The 27,091-nt window shown below is 41.4% G+C and overlaps 1 protein-coding gene across 5 annotated transcripts in view; it reads left to right on the top strand.

Annotated features, from left to right (window-relative positions):
* The window catches only part of LOC140694876 (uncharacterized), a 33,648-nt gene extending 14,477 nt beyond the window's left edge, over positions 1–19,171 (top strand). Inside the window, exons 5-12 of one of the 5 annotated variants that reach the window (XM_072957898.1) lie at positions 11,827–11,885; positions 12,083–12,235; positions 12,772–12,895; positions 14,323–14,435; positions 17,466–17,525; positions 17,624–17,781; positions 18,060–18,180; positions 18,892–19,171. In XM_072957898.1, coding sequence (XP_072813999.1) covers positions 11,827–11,885; positions 12,083–12,178 — 155 coding nt within the window. In that variant the 3' untranslated portion in view covers positions 12,179–12,235; positions 12,772–12,895; positions 14,323–14,435; ... (2 more) ...; positions 18,060–18,180; positions 18,892–19,171. Of the gene's footprint in view, positions 1–11,826; positions 11,886–12,082; positions 12,236–12,771; positions 12,896–13,155; positions 13,449–14,322; positions 14,436–16,941; positions 17,182–17,465; positions 17,526–17,623; positions 17,782–18,059; positions 18,181–18,891 lie in introns of those variants that run through there. The other 4 variants (XR_012070523.1, XR_012070521.1, XR_012070519.1 and 1 more) reach the window with 4 other exon arrangements.
* Positions 19,172–27,091: the final 7,920 nt, after the last annotated feature.

Here is a 27,091-nt window from a genome sequence, read left to right as displayed (position 1 = left end):
AGATGGAGCCCAGCCAAGAGCTAAAGGACATCATCAGGGAGGACTTCCTGGAAGAAATTGGCTCTACATTCAGTTCTGGGGACAGAGTAAGAGTCAGCCAGGGGAAGGAATCAAGAGGGTGACTCAGGTGGCAGGAGCAGCCCGGGTAGAGGCCTGGAGGCTTGTGGGGTGGGGACTCGGGGAGACTGCCCTATGTGGTCCAGGGTGGTGGGTGACCCTGCTTTGAAGGACACTGGAGAGGGCCTAGGGGTGGAGGGCTTTGGAGGAGCTTGGTTTTTACTAGAACTGACACAGAAGAGGCAGTGAAGGGTGTCAGCAGGAAGTGACCCTTAGGAGAGCAGCTCTGCCTGTCCTTTTGAGTCCCACCCCTTCATTCTTTTATTCACAACACACGCAATTCTGAGTGTCTAGGGGAGAGGGGGTGGACCCACAGTAGTAAGCAAAATGTACTTGCTTCTTGAGAGCTTAGCAGTGTCAGAAGTTGACTTAGATTAAAATGTTTTATTAACACAGCAGGGCACCTAATCCAAAGTGCGGAGGTTGGAGGGAAGGAAGACTTCCTTGACAAACAGTTAAAATGAGCCTGGAGGCTAGTGGGAAGTAGCAGCAGGTCACGGGGCCCCTGAGGTCACTGGGGACCTGGTACTGAGGTGAGGATGGACAAGCAGGGTCGGGGGTGGGGCTAGAACTCTACCAGGGAGCCTCTGATGGGTTTGAAGTGGGGGAGATGTAATCAAATTTGTGCTTTGGGAAGGCTGCCTTGGCTGTGTGTGTGTGTGTGTGTGTGTGTGTGTGTAGCGGGGAAGAGGGGGAGGGTGTCACCAACTGGGAGGGTCATTAGAAGACCATTCACAGGCTCGGAGGCCACCAGTGGGAGAGGGGCGTCGGGACTGCTTGGGGACCGCAGGGGCAGAGTGGATGCCGGGTTTCCTTGTGTGGAGGGCTTGTTAGCGGGGTCGCTCTAGCGACACCTTGTGGCTGGAAGTAAACAGATGGAGGCCGCCAGGTGGACTTACCTCTTCTCTCCTTCCCTGCCTTGTGTGATGATCTTAGCTCTGCCAACATATGGAACAGAAGAGCTAAGTTCCAGAGTAGCCCAGGACTTTGCTGGGCTCGTTCAAGTGAGAGCAGATAGGATTTAGGCTTGTGTTGAGGTCTGTAAGTTAACTTAGCTAGAAACGTCCTGTCTTTTGGATTTTCATAGGGGTAGTAATTCTTGATAAAGATTGCATTCTTGGTGAGAGGAAATTTAATACAACTGATGTCTTTCTCAAAAAATATCTTATCTTTTAAGAAATTTAATATTCAAAATAATAGGAATATTTTAAAATGATAAACTAAGGCTTTCGTGTAGTTTCTTTGGTTTCTGAGTTGATGTGTAGGTAGACCCTTTGCATTACATAATAGCACATCTTTGACAGTATTTAAAGAGCTGTTAGTGAGCGCCCCCAATTTGAAAGCATCATTAAAGCTTGCTCTGAAATAGTGAAGTCATATAGGTTTATAATCTGCAGCATAGCTCCCTTTATAAAATAATAATAGATTCAAAATTAACAAAGTGGAAAATAATTGATTTTTTTTAAAAAATGAAACATAAACTTTCTTGTGCTATTGTTGCAACTGGAAATTTTGAAAAGAAAAATCCTATTGTAATATCATCTAAGTGAAATACATATATGTCTGTCACATTTGAATAGTAACTGCACAGTGGTTTTTGAAGTCAGGATCATTCCAGCTCAGATACTGGCAGTGATGGTTGCTGGTTTTCAATGGAAGAGCCTAAATTTGCTTTCTTAGCTTTATTCTTTTCTTTTCTTTTCTTTTCTTTTCTTTTCTTTTCTTTTCTTTTCTTTTCTTCTCTTTTCTTTTCTCTCTCTCTTTTTTTTTTTTTTGGGGTAGTGCGAGGGTTGAGTAGTGCTGTGCCAGCATGATTTGGGGGCAATTTGTGGGCAGATGTCGTGCAGCAGCAGTGAGATATTTCCATGCATTTTACTTTCCGGACATCACCAGGGAACATGTGTGGTTTGTGCCTGCAGGATGGGATGCTGCAGGACTCCCTGGTCCATCAATGTTATGTCTTGGAGCTGCTCCGGTCAGTGAATGATTTTCTGTGGCTTGGAGCTAATGTGGTCTGATGCAGATGATCAGATGTGTAACTAAAGTACTGTTACTTGAAATAAGAGAAAAGCTAGCAAAAATGTCTCTAAAATACAGGATGAGGGAGGAGAATTGGCTGAGCTGCTTGCAGTGGGGAATATTCTCAGGTGACTCCCTCACTGTGTCTCCTGTCACTATCCCCCACAGCCCTGCATGGCAGTCCTACTGAAGCAACCATGCACTTTCTCAGAAACGCGCTGAATTTCCTTGTGCCTCTGATTGTTCACTTTTTTTTTTGAAAGCACATCTTGCCCTTTGCTTAAATGCCATCCCTGCTAGCCACCACTTACACTCATTCTTCTGGACCTCGTCCATATATAGCTGCTGAATGAAAGAACAAAATGTAGTATCTCCATTTAGTGGAATATTATTCAGACATAAGAGTGAATAAAAAAGAAAAAATAAATAAAGGGGAATATGAAAAAAGCCATCTGCTCTGGGTAGTCCACCCTGACTGCTCAACCCGGCCTTTTCCCTTTGAAACCCCACCCCTTATACCCCACTCTACTATTTTTGATAGTATTTACCACCTTCTAATAAAGTTTAACATTTTCAAAAAAAAAGAGACATGCTGATACCACTTCAACATGGGAAAGCCTTGATAACAGCACGTTAACTGAAAGGAACCAGACACAAACGGCCACATATTGTTGATTTCAGTGATCTTAGAAATGCCCAGAATTGGCTCATGCAGTGGCAGAGAGCAGATGATGGTTGCAAGGGGCTGGGTGGAGGGGGGTTGTGGAGTGACTGCTAGTGACAGGGGTGTTCTATTGGGGTGATGAAGTGTTCTGGAAATAGATGGTGGTGAGGGCTGCACAACCGTGAGTGTGCAGAAGACTGCTGAGCGCTGTCTCTGGGAGTGCTTGTTGTTGGGGCGGCTTTATTTTGTTCTCATCCTGTAATGTGAAGGGTCATCTTGTGCTGAGACCATTCAACTCCTGTGAGTGGTAAGGCTAAGAGACTTTGCAGAGTCATGTTTCTTTTTTCCCCCTTGCTGAGTGTAGGCAAAAATGGTTTAAGCCTGAGAAAGTGCTCCATATGCAGAAATGTCTTTCAGTTTTGGCTGGTGTAAAAATCTTGTGAGCTTTTTAATCATTTAGGACAGTCTGTAGGGGGAAACAGCCTGTGAAGCCTGGGTGAGACTTGGAAGAGCCGCGCTACCCTCCCAGACACGGGTGGGGATTTCACCCCCATTCAGGCAGTGAAGGGCCAAGACCCGTGAGAGGAATTGACAGTCATGAATATTTATGTGTATCCGCTGCTTCATCTTGGATATTAATTTCTAGCTGAGTCATTTTGTGGCGGCAGCCTCATCCTACATCAGGAATTTATAGTATCTGCTCTTTGAGGTGAAGAGCTGACAGACTTGATTATTTAACAGTCTATCTTGTATTGATATCTCAGATTCCTTTGTCAATCGCAAAACAGCAGAAATACAGACGTCCTTTAATGCCGATGTGACCTGGAGCAGGTTTAGTTTCTGTACCTCAGTGACCTTATCTGCGTGTGGGGAAGATGATAACAGTGCTTCCCTCAGAGGGGCTGGTGAGAGGAGACTGAGAAGCACAAATGGAAGACTTACACGAGATGCTCATGAATGACAAAATTTAGTGCTCTCAGCCTGGTGAGGCCTCAGGGGCAGAGATGTCAGAACAGAGCAGTCCTAGCCGGAGTTCGATCCGCATTGGCAGGTTTTATGATCACTATCACCACTGTGGGTTATCAGGTAGTTTTAAGACTTGGTAATATGAATTCATGAATAATGTTAAAGACTAGACAACTCAGATCCGGTTTACATAGTTCTCAAGATTTCCTGTGAGAAATGGATATTTTTTCCCCATCTTAAATCTGAGTGGATTCTCTAAAAAAATTCTGTAGTCCTCCATCTTTTTCCTTTAATTCTCCTTTTTTTTAAATAAAAGTTTTTAAATGGAGTTACTGGGGACTGAACTGAGGGCCTCATGCGTGCTGAGCACATACTCTCTCAACTGAGGTATACTCTCCCCCATAATTTTTTTAAACTTTACTTTCTTAGTATTCAGAGGTTAGAGGCCTCTAATTCTTTTTTTGGAGACTTGTCCATAAACCGGTAAATCTAAAATTAATGGACAAAATTTGGTTTATTAAAAAAATCATTAGAACTTTTATCAATCCATTCAAAAGGAAATGCTTATTGAGTTAAAATGTTTCTCCTTTATGGTGATTTCTAATTTTTGGTCTAGCTTAACTTATTAAAAGTAATCCTCATCATCATAATGACCAAGCTTGCTGTGAGTGGACACCTACCAAAGGCTAAACTGTTTTTCTCATGTTTTACTTCAAAGCAGGTGTTTGACGGTAGGTATCAATGTCTCCTTTTTGCAGCTGAGGGATTGAGAGGTGGGCAGCTTGTCCCAAATCAAATGCAGCTGGCGGTGCCTAGCTCGGTGCTGGAACCCAGGCTGCACAGGATGCATTCTCAATTTCTCCTCTGATCAGCCTCCCGTTGAGTGGTTTCCCGAACTCCTGTGAGTCCATAAATGACCGATTTTGGCGATCTCAGCCTGATGAGGCCTTCAAAGGAGAGACACCAGTGAGAATGTGAGACAGAGTGGCATAAATTAAAATTGTACATTTTCACAAATGTTGCATTCTCAGGTAATGACTTAAATAGTTTATGTTTTCTTTATATTAGTGCTATGTAAGCACTAAAAACAAAACATTAAAAATGATTATAGTGCAAAATAGGAGTGGGCTTTGAAAGTCCAATCATTGCTAATGATGTTGCTTGTTTTTCTCTAGTGGTGCTTATTGACAGAATAATTTACAAGACTGAATTTGTTTTATGTATGTAGTCTTAGTATGGAGGAAAAGTTTGTCAGTGCATATTGAAAGTAAAATCTTTACTCTTTTCTTTCCTGATGATAAATATGTACGTTGTTTCCATGGCTTAAGTATATTTCCTCATTTGTGAAATTTGAGTGATGCCGTTTACCATGTCTGACTGTGAGAGGTAGACGCCTTGTATACAAAGCATCCAAGAGCTGCTTAGTAAAAATGTGCTGTCACAATGACAGATAGTTTAGAAGGATCAACTGTGAATACTAAAGAGGGTGGCTTGTTTCTGATGCATATTCAATATGGATATATATGAATATGGCTTAAAGTAACAAGGATTCAGGGTTTTGTGTGTGTGTGTGCGTGCAGTATGAAGTTTTAATGAAATCTGTATCATTCTATTGAGACAGGGACTAGTTAAATTGACTTAAGCAGACGACCTTGAAGATTATTTACACAGAATGTGTATTGTTACAACTCAGTGTTCATGCTGCCGTGTAACTATACACTCAGACATTTAAATTCGTAGGACTCTGACCAGAAGCATTAAGTTTAGAAAAATCCACATTGATCATTTTCAGGGAATAAGCTTCTCTCTTTTGTGATTAAAGAAAATTTTGATTTATTTTTCTGCACTCTTAATAGGTTTTAAAATATCAAAACATTGATTTGACATGTCAGCTTTTTTAATAGAAAAAAGCTCATGCTGTTTTAATATGTAAATAAATGTTTTTGTATTTCAATACACTTCTATGATTTCCTGGCTCTTTGAGAAGTATTTTGCAAGATACTTAGATTACCTCCTGTTGGAAAAATACAGACATGACTTTTATGAATATAGGCCTAGTACAGGTCTGTTGGTTTTTGCTACAGTGCAAGACATGAGGACTAGGAGAGCAGTATGTGCTACATAAGCTTTTAGTTATCTGATTCTTGTTTCTGATCCACAGGCAATTTTTGTGTTGCACCTTTCCAGGCAACCAGGAAGGCCTTTTAAGCCATAGGTGGCGCTGTTACACCTTCTTACAGTCTTAACTTTCCTGTTTGTAAAGGAAGTCTTAAACAACGTTTTTTGTTTTTTTTTTTTTTTTTGATTCCTTTGCTTAGTGCTTCAGGGTAGCACAATGTCCATTATGTCTGACTACCTGGAACTATTATTCTGCTTATGCCTTAGTTTTATTCTATCATCTCGCTGTGAACATTTCAGACTTCCTGTGCAAACAGTTGCAACATCGGACTTTTCTTGCAGTGTTAGAAACCAGTGAGCCGGGATTTTATAAAAGAGCTAGAAGTGGCCTCTGGAGCACCTTAAAGCTGAAAAGTGTACTGAGTTCCCTAAGTATTATCCCCACCGCTGTGTGTCAATGGGTGGTAGGAGATTTGGTACATATACAAAGGGGTGTGGTGTTTTGACTTGGGTTTGCGTGCACGCGCTGCCACTGAGCTACGTGATCCTGAGTCAGTTCTTTCTGAGTTTTTCCCTCGTCTGTGAGATGGGGACACTCATTTCTGCTTTGTAGAATTGTGAGAATTAGAAATTATGTAAAGTGTTTAGCACAGTGTGTATGACAAGAGGGCTCATAATCTTAACTGCTGTTTGGTGTGAAGCCATCATTTGATAGTCTTTGGCAATTACTGAGAAACAGGAAAATAAGAAAAGCTGGTTTTATGATGAAAGATATTTGAGGAGGTTCCATAGTTCCTATACACATAATTTAGCATCAGCAGAGTCAGGACAGTTACACAGTCGCCCTGAACCAATGTTAAGCCACAGAATTTTTGTTACTTCATATATGTTGGGGCTTAAGGGGACCCAATACTTATACACATGTTGTGTCCAGCAGCCAACTGAGAGATGACAAAGAAGAACAGGCAGGCGATAAATGTCTCCTTTATTACTGATGAAGCCACGTTCTCCATGAAATTCAGGGCTGTGGGAGAGTGAGTGTCATGACACTATGTCCCAGAATTAGAGACTTACGCAGTCCCAGGTAACTCTGGTCCACAGCGAGCATTCCCTTGAGAGATTCTGACCCATAATGCACAGGACTGTCTTGCCATGGAACTGAGCATCCCGGCTGCTTCCTAAGGGTGGCCAACACTGGAGGAGAAGGAAAGCTTTCATATGCCCTGCTTGTCTCCCCGGACTCACACCTCAATCTGTTAGTGTGAGGAGGGCTAGCCGTGGGCCAGTGGTCAGGGGTGTGAAGGGAGAAGCAGTCTCCCATGGACCAGAGGAGTGGGGAGGAGGGAATCCCCCCTCAGATTAAACAGGTGGTGGCTTGAAACAGAAGGGTGCTCCTCAAGAGTTTATAAGAGGGGAAATAAGGGTTTCCTTTGGGACTCAGAATAGTCATGAAACACAGAAGATGATTAGATGGGAGACTTGTAAATCACTTTCTTATTAAATTGAAATTTGTTGGGCACCAAAAATGTGCTACATTCTTTTCTGAGAGTTTTACAGAAATGAATCCTCCAATTTTCACAACAAGTGAGTAAGAAAGATTTGATTGTTATCCCAGGTTTACAGTGTGGAAATTGAGGCACACAGAGGGTAAGTAATTTGGCCAAGGTAACAGAGCTAGTAAGTGGCAGAGCTGGGATTTAAATCCTGGCTATCTGGTTTCCAGGCTCCCAGGGATGGGCTTTGGGTGTTTACAGGTATCTGCATCCCTGGATCTCTGTACCTCTGCATCAGTTAGACCAGAAAGGACAGGGAAAGTGGAGTTATACAGGTACTCACAGTCGTGTTTCAGCCACTGTCCATGGAGTGTGCCCCGTGATTGGCATTAATTGTTTTCCAGGCAGTAGATCTGTTCTTATAACAGAAATTTAGTCCATTGAGTTAATCTAGAAACCCTTCCTGCTCTGCTTCTGTCCACGCTTGCCATGTGACTGCCTGCCCGAGATTGGGCCGTGGAGGAGAATCTGTACTCATGGTTGAACTCTGATATTTCAATCTGGTTTGTAGTTTCACATCTCCTGTTACATTAATAAATTGAATTTCTGGTTTTCTTGCATCAGTGTGTCATAAGTTTGCTTAATGTGAAACCAGTCCATGGGAGCCGAGGGGTGCTGACGGTATAATTTCTGAGCATGTGGCATTTCTACCCGTGCAGAAATGGCTGGAGGATGTCCACCTTCCTCACTGATTTCTCCCAGCAGCAGGGTCCTCTCCCACCCCCGGATGTGAGGATGGGATCTCTCTGAGTAGGCCATTCAGAGGCCGAGTCCACCAATCAGATGAAGTACCTGGAAGTGGGTTTAATAGAAGAAAAGGGCTTCCAGGTAGTCCGATGGGCTGTTTGAGTCCGTTTGGTGAAAAGATGTCCACTGTCTGTGGTTGAGCTGCTTCTTTGCTGTTTAAAAGTCTGTATTACATGAAGGGATTTTAAAAAGCAGAAAGGTGTGATTTCAGGTGGTACATCCGCACCGGTGAGTAGTGCTGGATGACCGCCTGTGTGAGGAATAGACAGAGTCTTACAAACTTCATAAAACAGCTTTTAAAGCTCTTCCATCTGAGTGCACTTCGTATGGGGTCCAGTTCATGACTGGTCGCGCTGAGAGGGCACGTAACTGATGATGGCAGAAAGGACACGGAGGCATCAAAAAGGTCCCAGACATGTTCTGTGTTTAGAGGATGGGGCACAGAGTAATATATTTGAGCCGGTTTTTCATTGAACACTTTTGAGTATTTTCTAGGACTCCCCAATCCCCCATGGTTCCATGCAGCTGGGTGTCCCCTCAGTGCAGCTCTGTCAGCGCTTGCCCTGGGCTGACGCGGTGTCACGGGGAGCAGGACGGTCAGTGTCCCCGGCTCCTCCGAGCTCCGTCTCCTCATCCGCAGAGCCGGGTTTCTCATCCGTGTCTACTTAGTAGGATTGCTGAGAATCACACGTGATGGTTGTCAGGTGTGATTTGTGGTTGTCTCTGTGATTGGCGTATAGTCAATATTTGATAGAAACACTTGTTTTTTATTATAATTGTGGCTCCTAGATTGCAGTGGTTTTTAGTCTGCATTTATTTTTTTATATAAATTTATTCTTATTTTTAAGTAAGCACTTGTATTTATTTATTTTCATGAAGGTACAGGGGATTGAAGCCAGGAACATGTGCGTGCACAACAGGTGCTCTACAATGGAGTAATACCCACCCTCCTTGCCTGCACTTAAAAATAAATATTTCAATACACAAAATATTTCTTAAACACCATCATGGGTCCTATTTTCTGCATAGACAATTGAATACATATGCCATCTCAATAAGAATAAATGTCATAGGGACATACCTTTCTAAATCTGTTTATGTGTTTTAAAACGATCATAGCTAGTGAAAAACACGAGTCTTGGATCCACTACTTCTTAGGGTCTGCTTTGCCATCATGGGGAATTACATTCTACAGAGAAGGCTAATTGGATCTCATTGATATTTGGATGATTTTGCAATGTTCAAGGCTTTCAAAAGCTGACCGTTTTGTATTTTAAACTAACTACAAAGTTATCTTCTAGAAGTTGTAAGTCCTTAGCTTGTGAAGTGCCCAGTAATTCAGTTTGTATATGTCTGTGTCACTGTGAACGTGTATGTGTGTGATTTCAGGAATGTAGCAATAAGTTCCATATAGCCTTCTGAAATCTTTCTCCTCCAGTTCAAGGTGTAGGTATATATTTACACAAATAAATTGATACTCTTTTGTGATTTGGCATATTGGTGGGAATAAGAGGTTCTCATAATTGTTTCAGAAGGGTTGTGGAGCATGAGCTTAGAAAATGGGAGGAGATAGAGGCAGGGAGGTTCTTTAAGCTTTGTGCAAGATGAGAAACAGTAGCTTTTCTTTTTTCTTCTAAAGCAAACTGGCACTGAATTGTAACATACTAATACTCAGAATTGCTTTTCTGATCAGAGACAAGTGCCTCAGATTTTTCAAGGCAACATGAATGATGAAATGTGTTTTAGCAGTTATCTTTAAAAGTAGTTTTATTTTTCAAGTATAAGTCTATAGACTGTTCTTTTTTTCCAGCTGTACAAGAATTTCTCATTGATCCAGGTACGTGATCAATGTGTTTAGTTTCTTTGGGTTATTTATTTTTTTTAAGTGCTTGATTCATTCTGGTGTGAATGAATGTTTAAAATTTCTGGATTTTGATCTTTAAAACTTGCTGATTTATCAGAACTGCAAAAAACCTGATGTTTGTTCCTTGTTTGGTGGGGCAACCTATTGATTTATGTTGTCTGTTATAGAGGGAAATTCTTCCTCTAGCCTGTAGATAATTAAGTGAATGGTTTGCAGTGTGCCTTAAAAATTATTTGAATGCATTGAGCATGTTTGTCCAGTGAATTTTGGATTGAGTCATAATAATGACTTTGCTTTGATTCTGTGGCTTTTGTCCTCTCCACAAGAATTTGAATTCTGTTGCATTTTGTATTCGTGTTCTTAACAGGGGAAGGAATTTTGCATTTTTTACAGAGGTGGGTTTTCCTATCCCCTCTGAATTCCTTCTGTAATTGATACAGCGAAAATCTGTTATTGCAGTGCTTAATTATTTCATAAAAAATTTTTTGGCTTAATCAGAAACAATGACAAAGAATGATAATAAAAAATACGAAAACCTTCCTTCCTTTGAAGAATAGAAATGAGGTGGTCAGGCTCACGCATGCTTTGTACCTGACACACTTACTCTCATGTCATTGTGTATCATGAGTCGGAGATGGAGTTGCTTCAGGTTTATAGATTTTTGTTTTAACATTTGTGTTGAATTCATTCTCTAGGCATGATGATTCCTGTTGCCTTTGTGGAAAGTGTAGATGAAGGGAAACAAATGCTTTGTTTTGTTTTCAGGAGGCCTGAGATGCTGATGAGAAAAGAGTAGAGGGTGGGCTGAGGAAAATAGTGATAGACCCTCACCTCCAGGCTGAAATTGATGAACAAAGAAATCAATTAAGTGTATTGGTATTTGACTAATAGAAGTCAGACAGCCCAGACTGTCTAGTTATGCTCAAAGGAAAGTACTGAATTCACCTGCAGAATTAGGTGCTTTACCATGTAGAAGCAGCTTAGAGCAATCAGAAAAATCAGTCTTATGATGAGATATAAAAAGAATATAATATCTTTTATTTCTGAAACTTTTCTACATTAAGTTGTGTAGAGCTAAAATTAAGTTTCAAGCACCAGGAGTTAAGAGTTTAGGTGGTTCTGTGGGATCGTTATTCAGGGATGTGTCTAGACCCTGCTGGAGTGGCCGAAGCTGGCAGGAAAAGATCCAGAGCCAGGATTTGTCATCCTAGGATGTCCTCCATAATGGTTCCATGTGGGAGCCTATGATTGAGTTAACAAGTTGTAACACATCCCAGCCGCCTGTCAACTTTAAGAAAAAAAAAGTGCTTATTAACTGCTTTAAAGCAAACACCTGTGCATCCTCACTCCTGTCTCCTTGCCATAAAAAGCAGAGACAATGCCTTGCTTGCATATTTGAGGTTATAGATAGCACACTGCTTATTGCACAGCAATGACCCAGGCCCTCAGCTATAAACGCCAGGCCTGCGTGGTGTTAGATAGTCTATTATCCCCAAAACAGGGACCAGGCTGGTCTGGTGGTCTGCTTTGTAATGAACATGTCTAAAAAATGTCTTGTTCCCCTCAGCCCATGACTTCCCTAAAGGTAAACTAAGCCTTAGTACTCATGGTGGAGTCTACAATCTCTGTCTCATCCTTTCTTTCCCCAAGTTCCTGCCTACTATCTCACAACTGTTATTGACTTTTTACTTTGATTATACACAATAAATATGGGAGCATTTGAGAGACTCGTGGATTTGGCTCCCTAATCCCTCTCGCTTTCTTTCCTTTTTCCGCAGTCTTGAGAAATTCATTCCGTGTCGGTAAGACTTCCGCCAGCCAGAACCCACAGTTCCAGGTGAGAAGGATGCAGGCTTTATCCCTCCTACCCGAGGGAGAGAGAGGAGATAATTGAGATATGCTCCCCTGTGGTCCCTTCCTGCCCCAGGGCCACTCCAGTTCACCTGCAGCCTTCTGGCCTCTGCTCACAGGGCCTCTGTCCCAGGATTGACCGCAGCCTTTTATTCCCTTGTCAACATTCCCTGTGCCTTTCAGAGGTTGCTCTCTTCTCTGCAGTTCAACCCTGGCAGATGTGATGGTGGTCAGCGTGCTGATGGGCAGTTACTTGGGGACTCCCAGGAGCCATGCTGATTCTCCTGAGTCATTCGGGGTTACAGAACTGTCAAGCACTGCAGGAAGCCCATTCACGTGAGTTCAACACAGCATTACATCACTTTCATTTTATTTTTGAATTTTCAGTGGAGAAATTATTTGTAGCACACTGTTCCAGATTTTAGGCCGCCTGCTTTCCTCACCACCATTTCCTTGTTGGCTCTGGTGCTTGTTTTAAGAACCAGGTTTCTTCTCTGGTCATTTGTAGCAGCTGGGCTTGCCGAATCCTTGATTTGCATTTGAAGCATAATGCTTCTTCGTGATGTCAAACTGATTTTCCTTGTCATGTCTGAATATTTCTTGTACACTCAGCAACAGTTTCAAGTGAAATGCTCTTGTCCAATTTCGGTTAACTAATATTTGCTGATCTCCTGCTTTCATGCTGAGGGCAGTTTCTTCTTCCTGTAATAAATGTTAGCAATTTGCATTTACTATGGAAGGTACTAATCCGAGGTGCTTTTGTTCTTAACAGTTTTAATACAAATCACCCATTAAAATGTACAGTGGATTTTACTCTATGCCCAGAAATGTGCATCCCAGTCAATCTTAGAATATTTTCTTCCCCCCAACAGGAAACCCAGTACGCATAAGCAGACATTATCAACTTCCCCATCCTCCCCAAGCCCCAGGGAGCCACTCTTCTGTCTCTGTGGATTTGCCTGTGCTGAACATTTCATGCAAATCGAGTCACTTCATGTAAGTGGAACCGTCTATTTTGACTGACTTCTTTCACACTGAGTAACGTTTTCAATGTTTGTCCACATTGTGGCCTGGGTCAGTACTCTATGCTTTGCTATTGCTGAATAATATTTCACTGTATGGCTGGGCCCCTTTGTTTACCCATTCATCACGTGATAGACATTTGGGTTGTTTCTGTTTTTTGGCTCTGAAAATTAATGGCGAAAAGTAATGGTGAATATTCCTGTAGGAGTTTTTATGTTAACATTTGTTTTCAGTTCTCTTACTTGTGTGCCCAGGAAGCAGAATTGCTGGATCATTCAGAAGCCAAATGTTCAACTCTCTGAGGACGTGCCAGGATGTTTTCCAAAGTGGTCACGCTGTGTTACATCCTCACCAGCAATGGCTGCGGGCTCCGCTTCCTCTGTGTCCTCATTAGTGCTTGTTAATCTTTTTTTGATTTTAACCTATTGTAGTGAATGTGAAGTGGTTTCTCCTAGTTGTTTTGACTTGATTTCCTTTAGAGCTAATGTTATTGAACACCGTTTCATTGTGCTTATTGGCCATTTGTATATTTTCCTTGAAAAATATCTTTTCAGATTCTTTTTTCATTTTTTAATTGAGTTGCCTTTTTATTGTTGAGCTGTGGAATTTTTTTTTTGATACACAAATTCCTTATCAGATAAATGATTTGAAAAAATTTTCTCCTGAGTGTTGTTTTTTCACTTTCTGGATGGTGTTTTTTGAAGCAAAGTTTTAAAGTTTAATGAACTCCAATTTATCTCTGTTTTCATTTTTCCTTGTGCTTTTGGGGTAATATTTAATATCTGATGTATTTTATTAAAACTTGTATATATAAAATAACTTAATTCTTAGGACCGTTCTAGGAGATGGGTGCGGTTGTTGTCCCCAGTCTATGCATCGGAGACTGAGATGCAGAGAATTTGACTGACATATTAGTGTCAAAGCTACCCAGTGCTGTGGGAATTCAGACCCTCATGTTTTTCCCTAGCATCTGAGCTCAACACCACCATGCTCCAATCTTTCCAGGAAACGTTAATGAAAAAATCTTTACTTTTTTGATTTCTTGTTAGATTTTTTTCTTATTGGGGACCTCAAATTCTCATTTTCTTTTCGGATATCAGTGTCGATTTATTTTAGGTCTCATGTAGGGAGAAGCATTGCTATCAGTTAACTTCTTTATTACTCACTCTCCAGTGATGATTGTTGCTAGTTGATCTAATCAAGTCATGCTTAAGTCTTTCCTGCTCATGACACTAACAGCAGAGTCATGACTTATAGAATGCTCAAAGAAGAAAGTACTTGATTGATTTTATTTTGCCAACCAATCAAACCAATCAAATTAAACCCCGGTGTTGACACAGACTATAAGCCCTCCAAAATAGGGTCACTGTCTTCATTGTGTTTCATTTGTTGGGTCACAGTGTCTGGATAGTGCCTTGCTGTCCAGCAGTTTTGTGAGGATACGGTGCTCGTGAATCATTGTAAGGACAGAATTTTGACAACAGACTGTGTTGTTCATTTCACGACGGAAAAGGTAATATAGAATTACTGTTCAGATCTGTTTTAAAATTAAGCTTTGAATTTTGAGAATAGTTCGAGAATCCATACAAAGCTCTTTTTCACTAATTTTAGATCTATCTTAGACACATTATGTTTACATAGCAGAGTAACTTATCAAGTAGATTTGACAAAGGAGTGTTATATTGATTATTTGTTTTAGTTGAAATATTCTACCAGGGATAAAGTCATAAGTGCCCATAAATGAACAAATATATTTGTATTTAAATGCAACATGGGAGCAGACTACATATGTTTCTATATAATATATATGACTGTGTGTTTTAATCTTTCTGTCAGTGTTTTAATAGTTTTTCAGCAATTTTGTAACTTTAGAATTCTTCTAAAAAAATCACCCCCAATTCTAGTGCAGTTTGTACTGTGTATCCTGTCTTATGCATGGGATTCCACTGTCCCCTCAGTGAGGAATTTCCTCTCCTATTGTGTTAGGAGCAGAGTTAAAGGAACTGTGATTTCTAGGCCTTTGCTCTCCATGTGTTTGCAGTTGGCTCTCAGTCACGATTTTCCCTTTCCAGAGTTTTCATTGTTAAATTAGAATTTCTGAAAATAACTATTAATATGTTGCATTGGTCTCCCTAGAAACTTGACGTCTTTGTGCTTTTCAGTTTTCAATTTATGAAAAATGCAAATGCACTCTTGTTTTTAAGTTGTCCTTTTTCAATAGATATTTATCTCTTAATTGATAGAATAATTTTTCCCAATGAATGAATTGGTGTGCATGTTTTAAAGGATAACTTACTTTTTATTTTTCTTATTGTAACAGTAATATTCATTGTAGAGAATTTAGTAAATAAGGATTAACACAGTAATAACTTCACAATGGCCTCTAATCTCACCTGGAGATACAGTTGTAAGGTTTGAAATTGAGAATTATAAGTCCTCTCAAATTTTTCTTTTTCAAGTACGTATAGGTTACTGAGATCCTTGAATTCCCATATGAATTGTAGCAGCAGATAGTCAGTTTCTGCAGAGGAGCCCGCTGGGATTGTGATCGAGACCACGTTGAATATACGGATCGCTCTGGGGAGCACTGCCATTCCAAGAGCACTTTCTTTTGATAGGGGAATGTGTGTGGAGTGTCTGTCCTGGTATTTAGGTCTTCTTTAACTTTTTTTTTCAACAATGCTTTGAGTTTACAGAGTATTATTTTACTTTAATTATCTTTGCCTTTATATTGAGGACAAGTGTGCAAGGTACTGGGATCAGAAGTGTATTTGAGCCCCGCAATTTGCTGCCACCATGGACGCTGCGCTCTTGCTTCACCCGCTGTACAATCTTGCACAGAATACGACCTCAGTAACTCTCTCTTGAATGAATGATTATATGATTGTTGGATGATGCTTGAGAGTCCTTGTGATGATTTTTTTCCCCAGCCTTTCCCCAGTTCTTAACTATGCCCTTTCTCTTCCTAAACTCCAGCCTGCGTTTCAGCCTGCCTGTGGCATTGATTTTCCTTGTCTGTGGACTCTTCCTTTCACTGGTTCCCGATAATGTTACATGTGGGCTGTGGAAACTTGCTAGATGTCAAGAAAGAGCTAATCCATTGTAGGCCAGTATTTTTAGAGTTTGTTATTGTTTTATTGATTGAAATTAAATGAGGCTGCCCCCTGAGCCCTCCCATGAGCACTTTTGACCTTCCTACAGCTGATACTGCTCTAGTTGCTGCATGTGCCCTTTCCCCAGCCTTGATTTTGTAATTGAATAAGTCACCATCACTGGAGCCCTCTCTTTAAAAGATAAAGAGAACATTTGCTCCTTTTCCCTGTTTGGGGACTTCGATGAGATGAGATCCCAGATAAAGAATGGAGCCCCACCTCTTTCTGACCCCCGCTGTTTCCGTTCCTTTCTTCAGGGGAAAAGAGTACAATTCAACAGTATAAAGATTGATTGTGAGCTAATGAGATAGACAAGACAACCGATCATTTATTAAATAACCTTTCATGATAGAAACAAATGTATTATACACACAAACAGCACACAAAGCACTGTAGTACCATGGTTACAATCGTGGGTCCGAGTTCGTGTCCTGCTCTGGAGAGACCAGTCCTGTGTGATGGAGAACTGGTAAGTCGGCTTAGCCTCTCCAGAACTGGTTTTCTGTCCTGCAGAGACGGGGCTCGCTAGGCGTCCCCCCCGTAGAGGTGCTGTGGGGTGTAAATGACGCGCGTGGGCAGCCTGAGCACAGCTGCTCATTCCTCGTAAGTGCAGGGTAGCATAGCTTTTGCGGTGATGGCTTTATGACCGCCCCATGTAGACTGTCAGTGCTCTGAAGGGATGCCTTGTGGTTTGGAGATGGGATTCTCACTTCTGTAAATAACCAAGTATAGTGTTATTGGGTCCTGCTGATTTCAGTCTATTCTTTAGAAAGTACATATTGTAGATATATTTTTCAAGCATGCGTGCTTTTTTTCTTTTACTATTTAAAGTTCTACCCTCTCATCTCTTGGTGTTACTTTTCATGGAATCCAGGAAACAGTCCTAAGCTACCTGCCTCTTCACACTTTTCCGTGGTGGTTTCCTTCCCTGATTAGAAGAGGGTTTTGCATAGGAAATTTTATTTGTTCCCCTTTTCTTGGAGTCTCTCTCTCTGTCTGCCCATCTCTCACCTCTCAATCTGTCCATTTCTCAACCCACTGCTTCTTCTGACATGTTCCAAAACGCATTTCAGGTAGCTTACAGAAGAACAGATACCAAATAAACAGGTGAGAAAATGGGGCCCAGTTCAGACAGTGAGGCTAGGAGGCGAGCCTGTGTGAGGGTTGCAGGTGTGAGACACATGCCTCTGCCATGTGACTTATAGGATCGACAGCAGCAGTGTGCTTCAAGCTCCCAGCAGACACAGGGAAGCAGGATTTGAGGGAGATGCTTACTGGCTGTGAAATAAATAAGTGACTTAGGAGAAGCCCAGCCTTTCCAGCTACTAAGGCTTAGGAGAATATTTTGAGTGTCTTCCAAAATCAGAGTATGGCATCTTTTCTTTTTTCAGAGTTCTATGTATAGTTGGTTACATTCTATACCTGGAAATTTCTCCAAAACTGCTTCCCACGTGAGTCCCATGGCTCGGGGATTGGGTGGTTCTGCTCATTGATGGGGGTTGGCCAGAAACAGAAAATGAGAGCCTCAAAGGGGCCTGGGATTTGTCAGTTATGTTTTGTCAGTGCTGTAGGGTTCAAGAAATGCTTTCACCGTTTCTCTCCATCTGAGGCGGCAGCGTAATCTCTTACCAGCATCAGGAGCTCAGGGCCACGGGATGGTGGGGGCTGACTGCATTGCCGTCAAGACAGCTGAGCTAGTCACTGCAGGTGTGGTTCTTTTACATACTGCATTTCATGTTCTTTACTAGAATGTTTCAACAGGGAGTTAATTAACTGAGTTAATTAACATTTAATAAATATGATCTTTGTTGAAAAGACAGTTATAGGCAGAATATAAGCTGTGAAGTCTTTAAAAACGGTTTCATTACTGAAATTTCATTTGGGGAGATACATGGTTTATCTTATATATGGCTCTCTTTTAAAGTAACAAAGAAACAAGACAGAAAAGGCAGAGGATGATTTCTGTTCTTCCTCTCGGCTTGCAGGTGCCCTCACCCCCAGTAGCATCAATCAAGACACCAGCACTGACACTGGCCGTGCTCAGAACTGCCTCAGCCCTGAAGACACTGCTGACAAATAGAAGGGGGCCACGCCCTGTTACAGCAGGTGCTCTCACTTTGTGGGTCCTTATGTAACTTCGTGGTGTTAATCAGGATCGCCCGTCCTACATTGTGTGATGCTGCTGCTTTGTCTCCTAGTTACTTGTTTCTCTAAGTATTCTTGTATTATTCTCCAATGCATAGTACTACACACCTAAAAATGCTTTTTTTCAGATGAAAAAGAATGTGCATTTAAAATAATAACTCTGAAAAAGGGGGCAAAAAAGGCTATCCTTGTCCCGCTATTCAAAGATAATAATTAACACGTTAACGTATATTTTCATCAGTGTGGATCACCTCTGTCATAAAAAACCAGAGAGCACTCTGTGACTGTTTACTGTGTGGACACCTCCATTTTCCATTCGGCTTTTTATATGTTTTTCTACAATATTCTATCTCCTCTGGCATGATTTTTGATGACCAGTATAGCATTCTGTCTTGTGGAGGCATTGTCCATTTTACTTCGGACTTAAATAAACTTTTAAATTCCAAGTATACTTAACTGAAATACTGAAAAGAGAACTGTGGTGGTAGAGGAAGGCCCTACCTCCCTTCCCCTTATTTCCGAAGAGTAAAAACTGTTGAAAATTTGATATATATGTTTCATGACCTTTATGCCTATGACATACATATATACACACATATGAGAATTCCATGTATACGTGTGTGTATATATGCTTTATTTAAAAATGAGACCATACTATATGTTTTTCTGCAGCTCGCTTTAATCACTCAGGTGTATATCATAGACGTCCTCCCACTCCAGACTCACACGGTCCTTTCAGATAGAGTGGAGGGGTCTCCTGATTTGCGGGTGTGGTCTCTTTCCCACGCACACCTTTGGTGAGAGAATGCTGTGGACAAGGCCCTGGACCACGGCGAAACGCCGGCTCCCTCATTGCTCGCAGCTCGTCGTGATTTAACGCATCATTGTCTTGATGGTGGACAGTTAAGTTTTCTCCATTTTCCACTGTCAGAAAGGATATTTGACTGGCATCCTTCTTGTACAGACATTCCTGTGATCTTTTATGAGTATTCCTTTAGTTAAGGCTTCTGGAAATTTAGTCCCTGGATGTGACATTTACATTCATCACAGACTCCATTCAAGTAACTCTAGAAATTCCTTCCATAGGGGAATGAAAAGATGCACAATTACTTATGTAACCAATTCTCTATTGCTGGATATGATTTCACTTCAGTTTTTCTTCCCACCATTGTAAACAGTGCTGTGTAAATGCCCTGATGGGTACATCTTTTTGGACTAAATTTGTTTTTTCCTAGAGGAAACGATTCGTAGAAGTGGTGTTGAGTCAGTGTGTACGTACGTTTTTCGGAGTTTACATATCCATTGACATGTCGTCCTCTGAAAATGTCGCTCATGGTTTCTTCTCCCACAGATGGACACTAGATAGAATATCTTTTAAAAATATTTGCCAATATGATGAGCAAAAGTGCTTTTTCATTGTTTTAGTTTGCATTTGATGACCAGTGAGGTATTGAGCATTTTTCACTCATTAGCCATATGACTTTTTTAAAATGAATGATTCCTTTTATCCTTTGCACACATTTAAGTGGGGGAGCTTCTTGTTGCTTTGTGACAGCTCTTTGTATGTTATGAACATTAACTTCTTGTCTTCAACAACATGTATCACAGAGCTTTTTCTTGTCATTTCTTGCCTTTCACTTTGTTTAGGAGGATTTTAATTTTGGTAGTGTCTCAAAATATTCTTATGAAAATAAATGTATTCCTTATGTGTTTTATCTTTGAAATTATTCTTAAAAATAATTTCTTATACTGGAATAAATCTCCTCTGTAGGTTTTTTTTAATCTCTAAGATGGAGATGATAATAGTACTTGTTAATGTAAGGGTAAGTTGAGTTAATAAGAACAAAGTGTTGTATTTGCTGTTATTAGTACTTTTTTATATTTACATCACTGTCTGTAAATTATCTTGTGGTCCTTATGAGAGGAATAGTATTTATTCTTTCTAGGTGATTGTCTGATTGTCTCAGGACAATTACTGAAGTCATACTTTTCTCTTTGATTTGAAATCCCACCTTTACAAAATACTTATGTACACTAGAGTCTCTTTTTGAGCTCATGGTTCCCTTCTGTCAATCTGCCTTTCTTACTCCAGCACCATACCTTACATATTGTAAAAATTTATTTAATAATTGGCAGTCTGAATTTTTTTTCATTCTTTTCTTCCATCCCAAATTTTCTTGTCTAGTATTATGATTTTATTATTCCTGAAGAATTCCAAAATATTTTGTTCAAGTTAAAAAAAAATCAGATTGGATTTGTCATGGGAGTTTTCAGTAAGTTTTGAATTATTCTGATGAGAACTTACATCTTTACAAAACTGCTTTCCTCCATGCAATTTGTTGATGTCTCTACATTCTCACCTCTTACTTTACCCCTCAGTACAGCCCTGAAGTTTCTCCATTTAGAACATGGGCATTATTTTTTAACTTATTCCAGATTATTGTTTATGTTTTTGTCAATTTTGTAAGTGAAAATTTTTTGCTATTATATTTTTAAACGCTTAAAACTGAAATTTAGAAAGGAAGATTCGGTTTGTAAATACTCACTTTGTAATTTGTCATTTAAAATTGTAAGTATTAAGTAGTTGTTCCAGAATCCTTTCTTTTTTGTTTTTAAAAATTTGTGTCGAAGATTCTCAAAATGTTCATAGCTAAGTAGTATAGGTGGGGAGACAGATGGAGAGAGGTAGTGTGGCTCATGTACAAACTGTGAGCAGTTTCATGGCTGCCTTTAGGCTGGAGAAACCACAGAAGAGCCCAGGTTAGACAAGGAATGGCTTTGTATGCACTTGAAAGCCAGCTTTCCTGCCTGTATGGTGAAGCCTGGTGGGCGTGGCAGGTAGATGATCAAGGTCTGATCAAGGTCATTTGCTGCACAGAGCGCTGTGTCTGTGAGAAATGGTGACCATTGCCATGGCAAATGCTTGGTGCCAGGAACAATGCAGGGGAGCTGGGGAGCCTGTGTTAAGGATTTTCCAGTCCTGGGAGTGGGAAGATCAGACTCTGCATTCAGATCTGAGTTTGAATTAATCCTCTTTAGTTTACTGGACCTCTGACTTTTGTCAAGTTATGTATCCTGTTTGAACTCCTGCTTTGTTGTCTCTCAAAACAGAAGAATTACAGCCTGCTGCTAGAGTGTTTGATCAGGGTAAATGATTTGTGTCTGTAAGATGCCACGTACAGTCACAAGCTCAGTGAGCAATGAGCTGTCCCCTCTTCTCCTGCAACTCAGTGCTCGATAAGTCATCAGCAGAAAGCGAGTCCCTAATTTGTATGTGGTGCAAGGAAGAACAAAACTAACGTCTTGCCTTTCCCTGGCAGTATTCTTACTTCTTTGCTTCATGTACCTCTTTCCTCCTTCACTCTCCCCTTTCACCTCCTCCACCAAGAGCCCGAGACTCTCTCAGAACACTAGATTCAAATTATTTAAATGTTGGCTCATTCCCATGAAATGACAGTGACTTAAAAAAACTGTACATATCCCAGAATTCATTGTGTTTGATTTACACACACACACACGTGCACACACACACACACACACACATCAGGCTACCTCCCATTTACTGAGGGAGAAGGGCCACTTTTTCTGAGTTTTCATTTACTCAGCGTGAGAGCAGTCTCTTAAGCAGAATTTCACCTGGCTTCGTGCATGGTTTTTTAAATTGGATTTCTGCTTTTTGTCCATAAAAATATTCTCCTATTAGAAGACAGGAAGTGGAGACATAGATATTCTGCTGAGATATTGGTGTTATCATATTTGAGTTTTAATGGACATAAGGCGGCATAGAGTCATACATTATTATGGATGAGAATCCATGATGATGTAACTTGGACAAGAATCTGGGTCTCCTGCCATCGTGTCCACGCGGGTGAAGAGGCAACTGGGTGGGGGATGGCAGGGAAACTTCTTGCTTGAGTTCCAGGTTCTTGTTAGTTTTCATTGCTCAGCTGCCTTTAGTTTATGTCCATGAGGCCTCTCATGGGAAGGTCACTATGTCCTGAGAGACTGAGTTACTAATCAGCAGAAAGCTCTGGACCCACTCATATTTTCCAGAGTTTTTCTGCTGACCTGCTGACACTTTATATAAATGAGACCTAACAAACTACTGGATATAAAATCCTTATTGTTATCATTTGCCCTCGAGTTCCATAGGAATGGGGTGCTGTCTCAGGCTGTCTAAGGCTAGATCTGAACAAAGATAGGGTGATAGGCTCTGCTGCCGGACCCTCCCCAGTCGAATGGGATTTCCACCTTAGTTTTTAGAATCAGGCAGATGAGTTCAAATCTTGTCTTTACCAGTTATTAGCTTTGTGACCTTGGGGAAATAACTACTTTTTTGGTTCCAATTTTCTTTATCTGTAAATAAGTTCAGTATTTATTTTAGGGTTTTTGTTTTAGAATTGAATGTGCTAATTCCCTAATTTATTCCTCAAATACTGATCACATGGTTCTATGCTGGTGCCTTAGTAGTTGATTGCTAAGGGACTCAACAGTGAGAATGGGGATGGGGCCCCCTGGATCATACAGCTTATATTCCAGGATATGCTTGTAAAAGACAAGATTGCAGTGGATTTTTAGTAAATGTCCATTCCTTTCCTAATCCCCATTGATTGTGTGTATATCTTTATACTAATATATGAACAATTTTTTTTGCAGTTTAAATCTCTTTGTAGTATTTAAAGAATGTAGCTATAACAAAAATACGTGAAATAAAATGACTTGACTTTTATTTTCCTTTCAATAAGCAAAACAAAATAAAATAGAAAAGAAAAGAAAAAGTATTGAAGGAGTAGAAATAATTTTATTTCCGTGGAATCAACTACCTATGTTAGGTTTTTCCATTGTGTTGTTCAACATCATATAAAATTGACAGGTTGTGACTTCAGTGTTGATAGCTAGGTGAGTATAGTTTCTTTTTGTGGTTGTCTTTGATGAATTATTTGCACTAGATCATAAATGATGTGCATGTTACATATTGGAAACGAGGAAACATTGGAGACATACTACCTCCAATGCAGTCATTTTGTTACCGAGTCCAAACTCGTTCTGCTCGCCGCATGACAGGCCAATAAACCGGGAGATGAGGTGTTGGAGCAAGGAATAGTGACTTCACTTGCAATGCTGGCAGACCCAGAAGACGGCAGACTGATGTCCTGGAGAACTATCTTCCCCAAGTAAGAATTCAGTCTCCTTTTATACTAAAAAGGGGGGGGTTGTGGTTGGTTGTTGCATACTTCTTGCTTTATGAATTGTTTGTCCTTTGAATCCGCTGTTCTTGCAGCTGTCCATGTGGATCAAATCATGGTACCCCTGTAAAACCTCCAAAATAACAAAGGCTATTCTCTATTATGCAACTTGCCATCTCTACAGAAGTGCAGATGAGCTAACATTTTTAAAGATCAGGGCCAGGAGAATAGGCTTTCCTGCAGATTTCAGGCTAAAGGCAACTTTCTTTTTCAAATGGTGCAGAGCTACCAAGTCTGAGCCTAGGAAACAGGGCACAGGTTTAAACTCAAAGGAACAGATTTAACATAGGGTAAAAACTGTTACATTTTATTACAATTCCGTTTCCAGCTTCATAGATAATATTAGTAAGAAATATGAGCAATTTTGTATTTTTGCTTCTTAATAACCGATAAGTGTACCAACTATATTTTGTGAGCAGGGATGCTGTGCAGGCATTGGGGTGACAGCAAACTCTTGTAGGGGGTGGCCGACCCTGCAACATCTCTGATGCCCCGTGAGTGTTGGTGAGGGTCCCCGTAGCCAGGGGCTCTCTTCAGGAACCAGCATATGGGCATTGACCTCTGGAGACCTCTTTTTCGGCTGCAGGAATTTTTTCAGATATTGAGATTGAAAAATCACTCCAGCTGGGAATAATTAGGGAAAAAAAAGAAAAGGAAAAGGGTTTGGAGTAGAGTAGAAGAGTAGGACTTAAGATCACGGAGCCTGAGTGCTTGGCAGCGGGGCCTCGGGAGAGAGGGGAGCAGAGGTGGGGAGGGGCCTGGCTCCGGAACCAGCTCCTGTAATTGTCCCTGCACGCAAGCCACATAGCTTTAAATTGGCCTGGGCCACCTCTCTGGGCTGGATATCACCCTGGGCAGAACCGTGGTATCTGTAAAGTAAAATGACTTCACAACTATTGCACAGAGCTGCAGGTGTAAGAGAGCCTAAGCCTGTCTCATAGTGCAGGGGACAAGCGGAAAGGAATGGCAAAATTTCCACTGACAATTGAAATTTTGTTAAATAGCCTGCTACAGTTGTTTGCATCACTTGAATGAATGCAGGCATATTTCTGTGGGCATTTATAGGTTCACTGAACCCCACCAGCCCCTCTTGCCCCCATCGGAGATGGGCTTTCTCAAGCACAGTGCCCCTCCTGCTTGGGTGGAAAACGCTGCTGGTCCTTGCCTGGGGCCGGGCTGCTGCAGGGCACTGAATCCCCGAGGCACGGCCTGTGAGACACGACAGGAACATCTCTGCTCTTGACTGGGTGCCTCCGTTTCCCCTGCAGTGTAAAAATGCCGGTGACTGAGTTAGAAGCATGCTTCCAAGCTGTCCATGTCCTTGGCATCCAGAAGCGGAGCCTGGAAGCTTTCGAATTTATCCAGAATGCGGTTTACATTCACCTTCAGCAGGTGAGTGTATGTCCTTACACAAGTGGAGGAATTACTGCAGTTTTCCTGGAACTTTCTCACTACAAGTCCATTTGATTTTTCTGTGCTAGGATTCAGTATGGCCTGCTAAAAACTCTGGAGTGAGATCTTGAAACCCTGATGAAGAGCATTATTTATTTCATTTCTCTATATGATACTCTTTTACTTTTAAAATTCAGAATTTTTGGTTGTTTCAAAAATTTTTTGGGGGGGTTGGAGAATCATGTTTACTCTTACCATCTTTGCAACCTGTTGCTTTGTGCCTCTCACCTGTCTTCTGTCACTTGTGAGGCGGTTCCATTTGTGACCCTGTCCGGGTTGTTCATGTTATAAAACATAAAGCCTGTAAAAGTACAGTCCCTTTTCCTCCGAAGACATTCCACAAATACTCCTTTAACCTGGGTGTGGTTTTAAGAAGACAGAATCTTTAGAACATGTCCTTGCAGGTTGCTAGTGCAAAATCCCAAAATCAATAGTCTAGCTCAACATCTAAAATCTTTCTAATTTACCTTGGAATTGTATGGATAAGTGAAGCAGTTTGCTAAGAACTCAGACCAGGTTTAGAATACAGGTTGGTGTAGCTCAGCAGGTCCTCCCAAGCTGATGCTCTGCCAGAGGGCGGGGCCGAGGGGAGAGGGCGGGTCCTGCCCTCCCTGAGGTGACAATTTCATGGCAAAGACTTTCACCTGGTGAAGAACTTGGAGTTTCTTCTAAGAAGAGTGGGTCTTAAAAGAGTCCAAAAAGCGCGGGAGTGGCACAGTCCCATTTGTCTCAAGTAGGGGAGAGCGGCTGTGGGGCCACTTAGGAGACTCGTGAGTCCAGGTGGGCAGTGTTGGTGGCTTCCACTTGAGCGGTGGGACGGTCAGTGTTTAAAAGCGAACATATTGAAGGCATGTTTAGATGGTAAAAAGGAAAGGATGAAGGCTGGCTGTGAATGCAGGATGGAGTAAGGCCCAGGTTTCTGGGTGGATTAATGAGGTAAATGATGGTCCTTCTGTGCTCTGAGGAGGGAAAGCTGCAGAGGGAGTTCTGCGGAAAACTGATGAGTTCAGCTGTGGGTAAAGTGAAAGGTTGTTAGATGTGTGGTCTGGGAGCTCAGGTGAGAGCCAGTAGTGAGTAGGGGGAGGTGAGAGGGACTTTCAAATAATTTGTATTGTGAACATACAAATAAGTATGAGTAATGACACATTTAACACCTCTATATTCTGGATTTAAAGCCCAGTAACATTTTGCTATACTGACTGCAGAGGTTCTTAATATTTTTTAATAGAAATAAGTAGAAACAAAATAGTGGAGTTAGTGAGCATCTTAGAGTAGATGTGTGTCCTTGTATGTATTTTTATACCTCATCTGTTTATAACCATAATCTACAAAAAGTTATCTTGCTTAGCATAAGAGTTAAACACAGGGACGTGACACACATTGTTGGGGGTTGAAGCTGATCTTCTCAGGCAAATTATGGACCCTCTCTTTGCCTTAGTTGCATCGTCTGTGACTGCCCCAGGGCCCCTCATCACAGCTGATTTCCTAGAGTAGATGTTGGGAGGGAGGCTGCTGAAGGGAGTAAGAGGTGGCAACTGCTAGGGACACTGAAGAGAGACAAAAACAGATTAAAGCCGATAAACTGAGTACAAATACCCTCTAAATAGAAGGAATCCCGCAGTGTTTTGAGCCGCTTATCATAAGGGAAAGAAAATCACGTGGATCCAAAGCTCTTGAGCATATGAGTATTGTGGGTGGTAGGGTGTCATTATAAAAGTGTTGAGAAAAGGCCTCTTTGTTTTCCTTGACATTACCAGTAAGGATGGGGAGCAGAAGCGAAACCCTCTGCTTCACAGTTGAAGGTGCTGTTTTGTGCGAAACTGACCAAAGTTTGGAAACCAGTCATCAGCGATGCTGGCAAATGAAGAGGCTTCTGGATTGGGTGGGGCACTTGCTGTGACTTCCAGGTGACCTGCTGGCTGGGGGCTGTGTGGCGGGCAGTAGTTTTGCAGGGTAGCCCGGGCATAATCCCTGGCTCTGATGCTGCTGGTCTGATTAACAGACCTGGGCGCACACTGTCCTAATGGGGCAGCTCGGGATGTGGCCCTGCGTGCTGAGAGCGAGAAGAGGGCTCCCCTGAGGAGGTGTCCCTGCGGAGAGTGGAAATGTACTCCTGCAAGTGAGGAAGAGCCTCTGAGCAGCGGGCCGGATGCACAGGCAAGACCAGCATGAGC

This window comes from Vicugna pacos, unplaced genomic scaffold (genome assembly GCF_048564905.1).
Source record: "Vicugna pacos unplaced genomic scaffold, VicPac4 scaffold_106, whole genome shotgun sequence".
In the NCBI taxonomy this organism is placed as follows: Eukaryota; Metazoa; Chordata; class Mammalia; order Artiodactyla; family Camelidae; genus Vicugna; species Vicugna pacos.
This window is presented reverse-complemented; position numbering and strand designations above follow the sequence as displayed.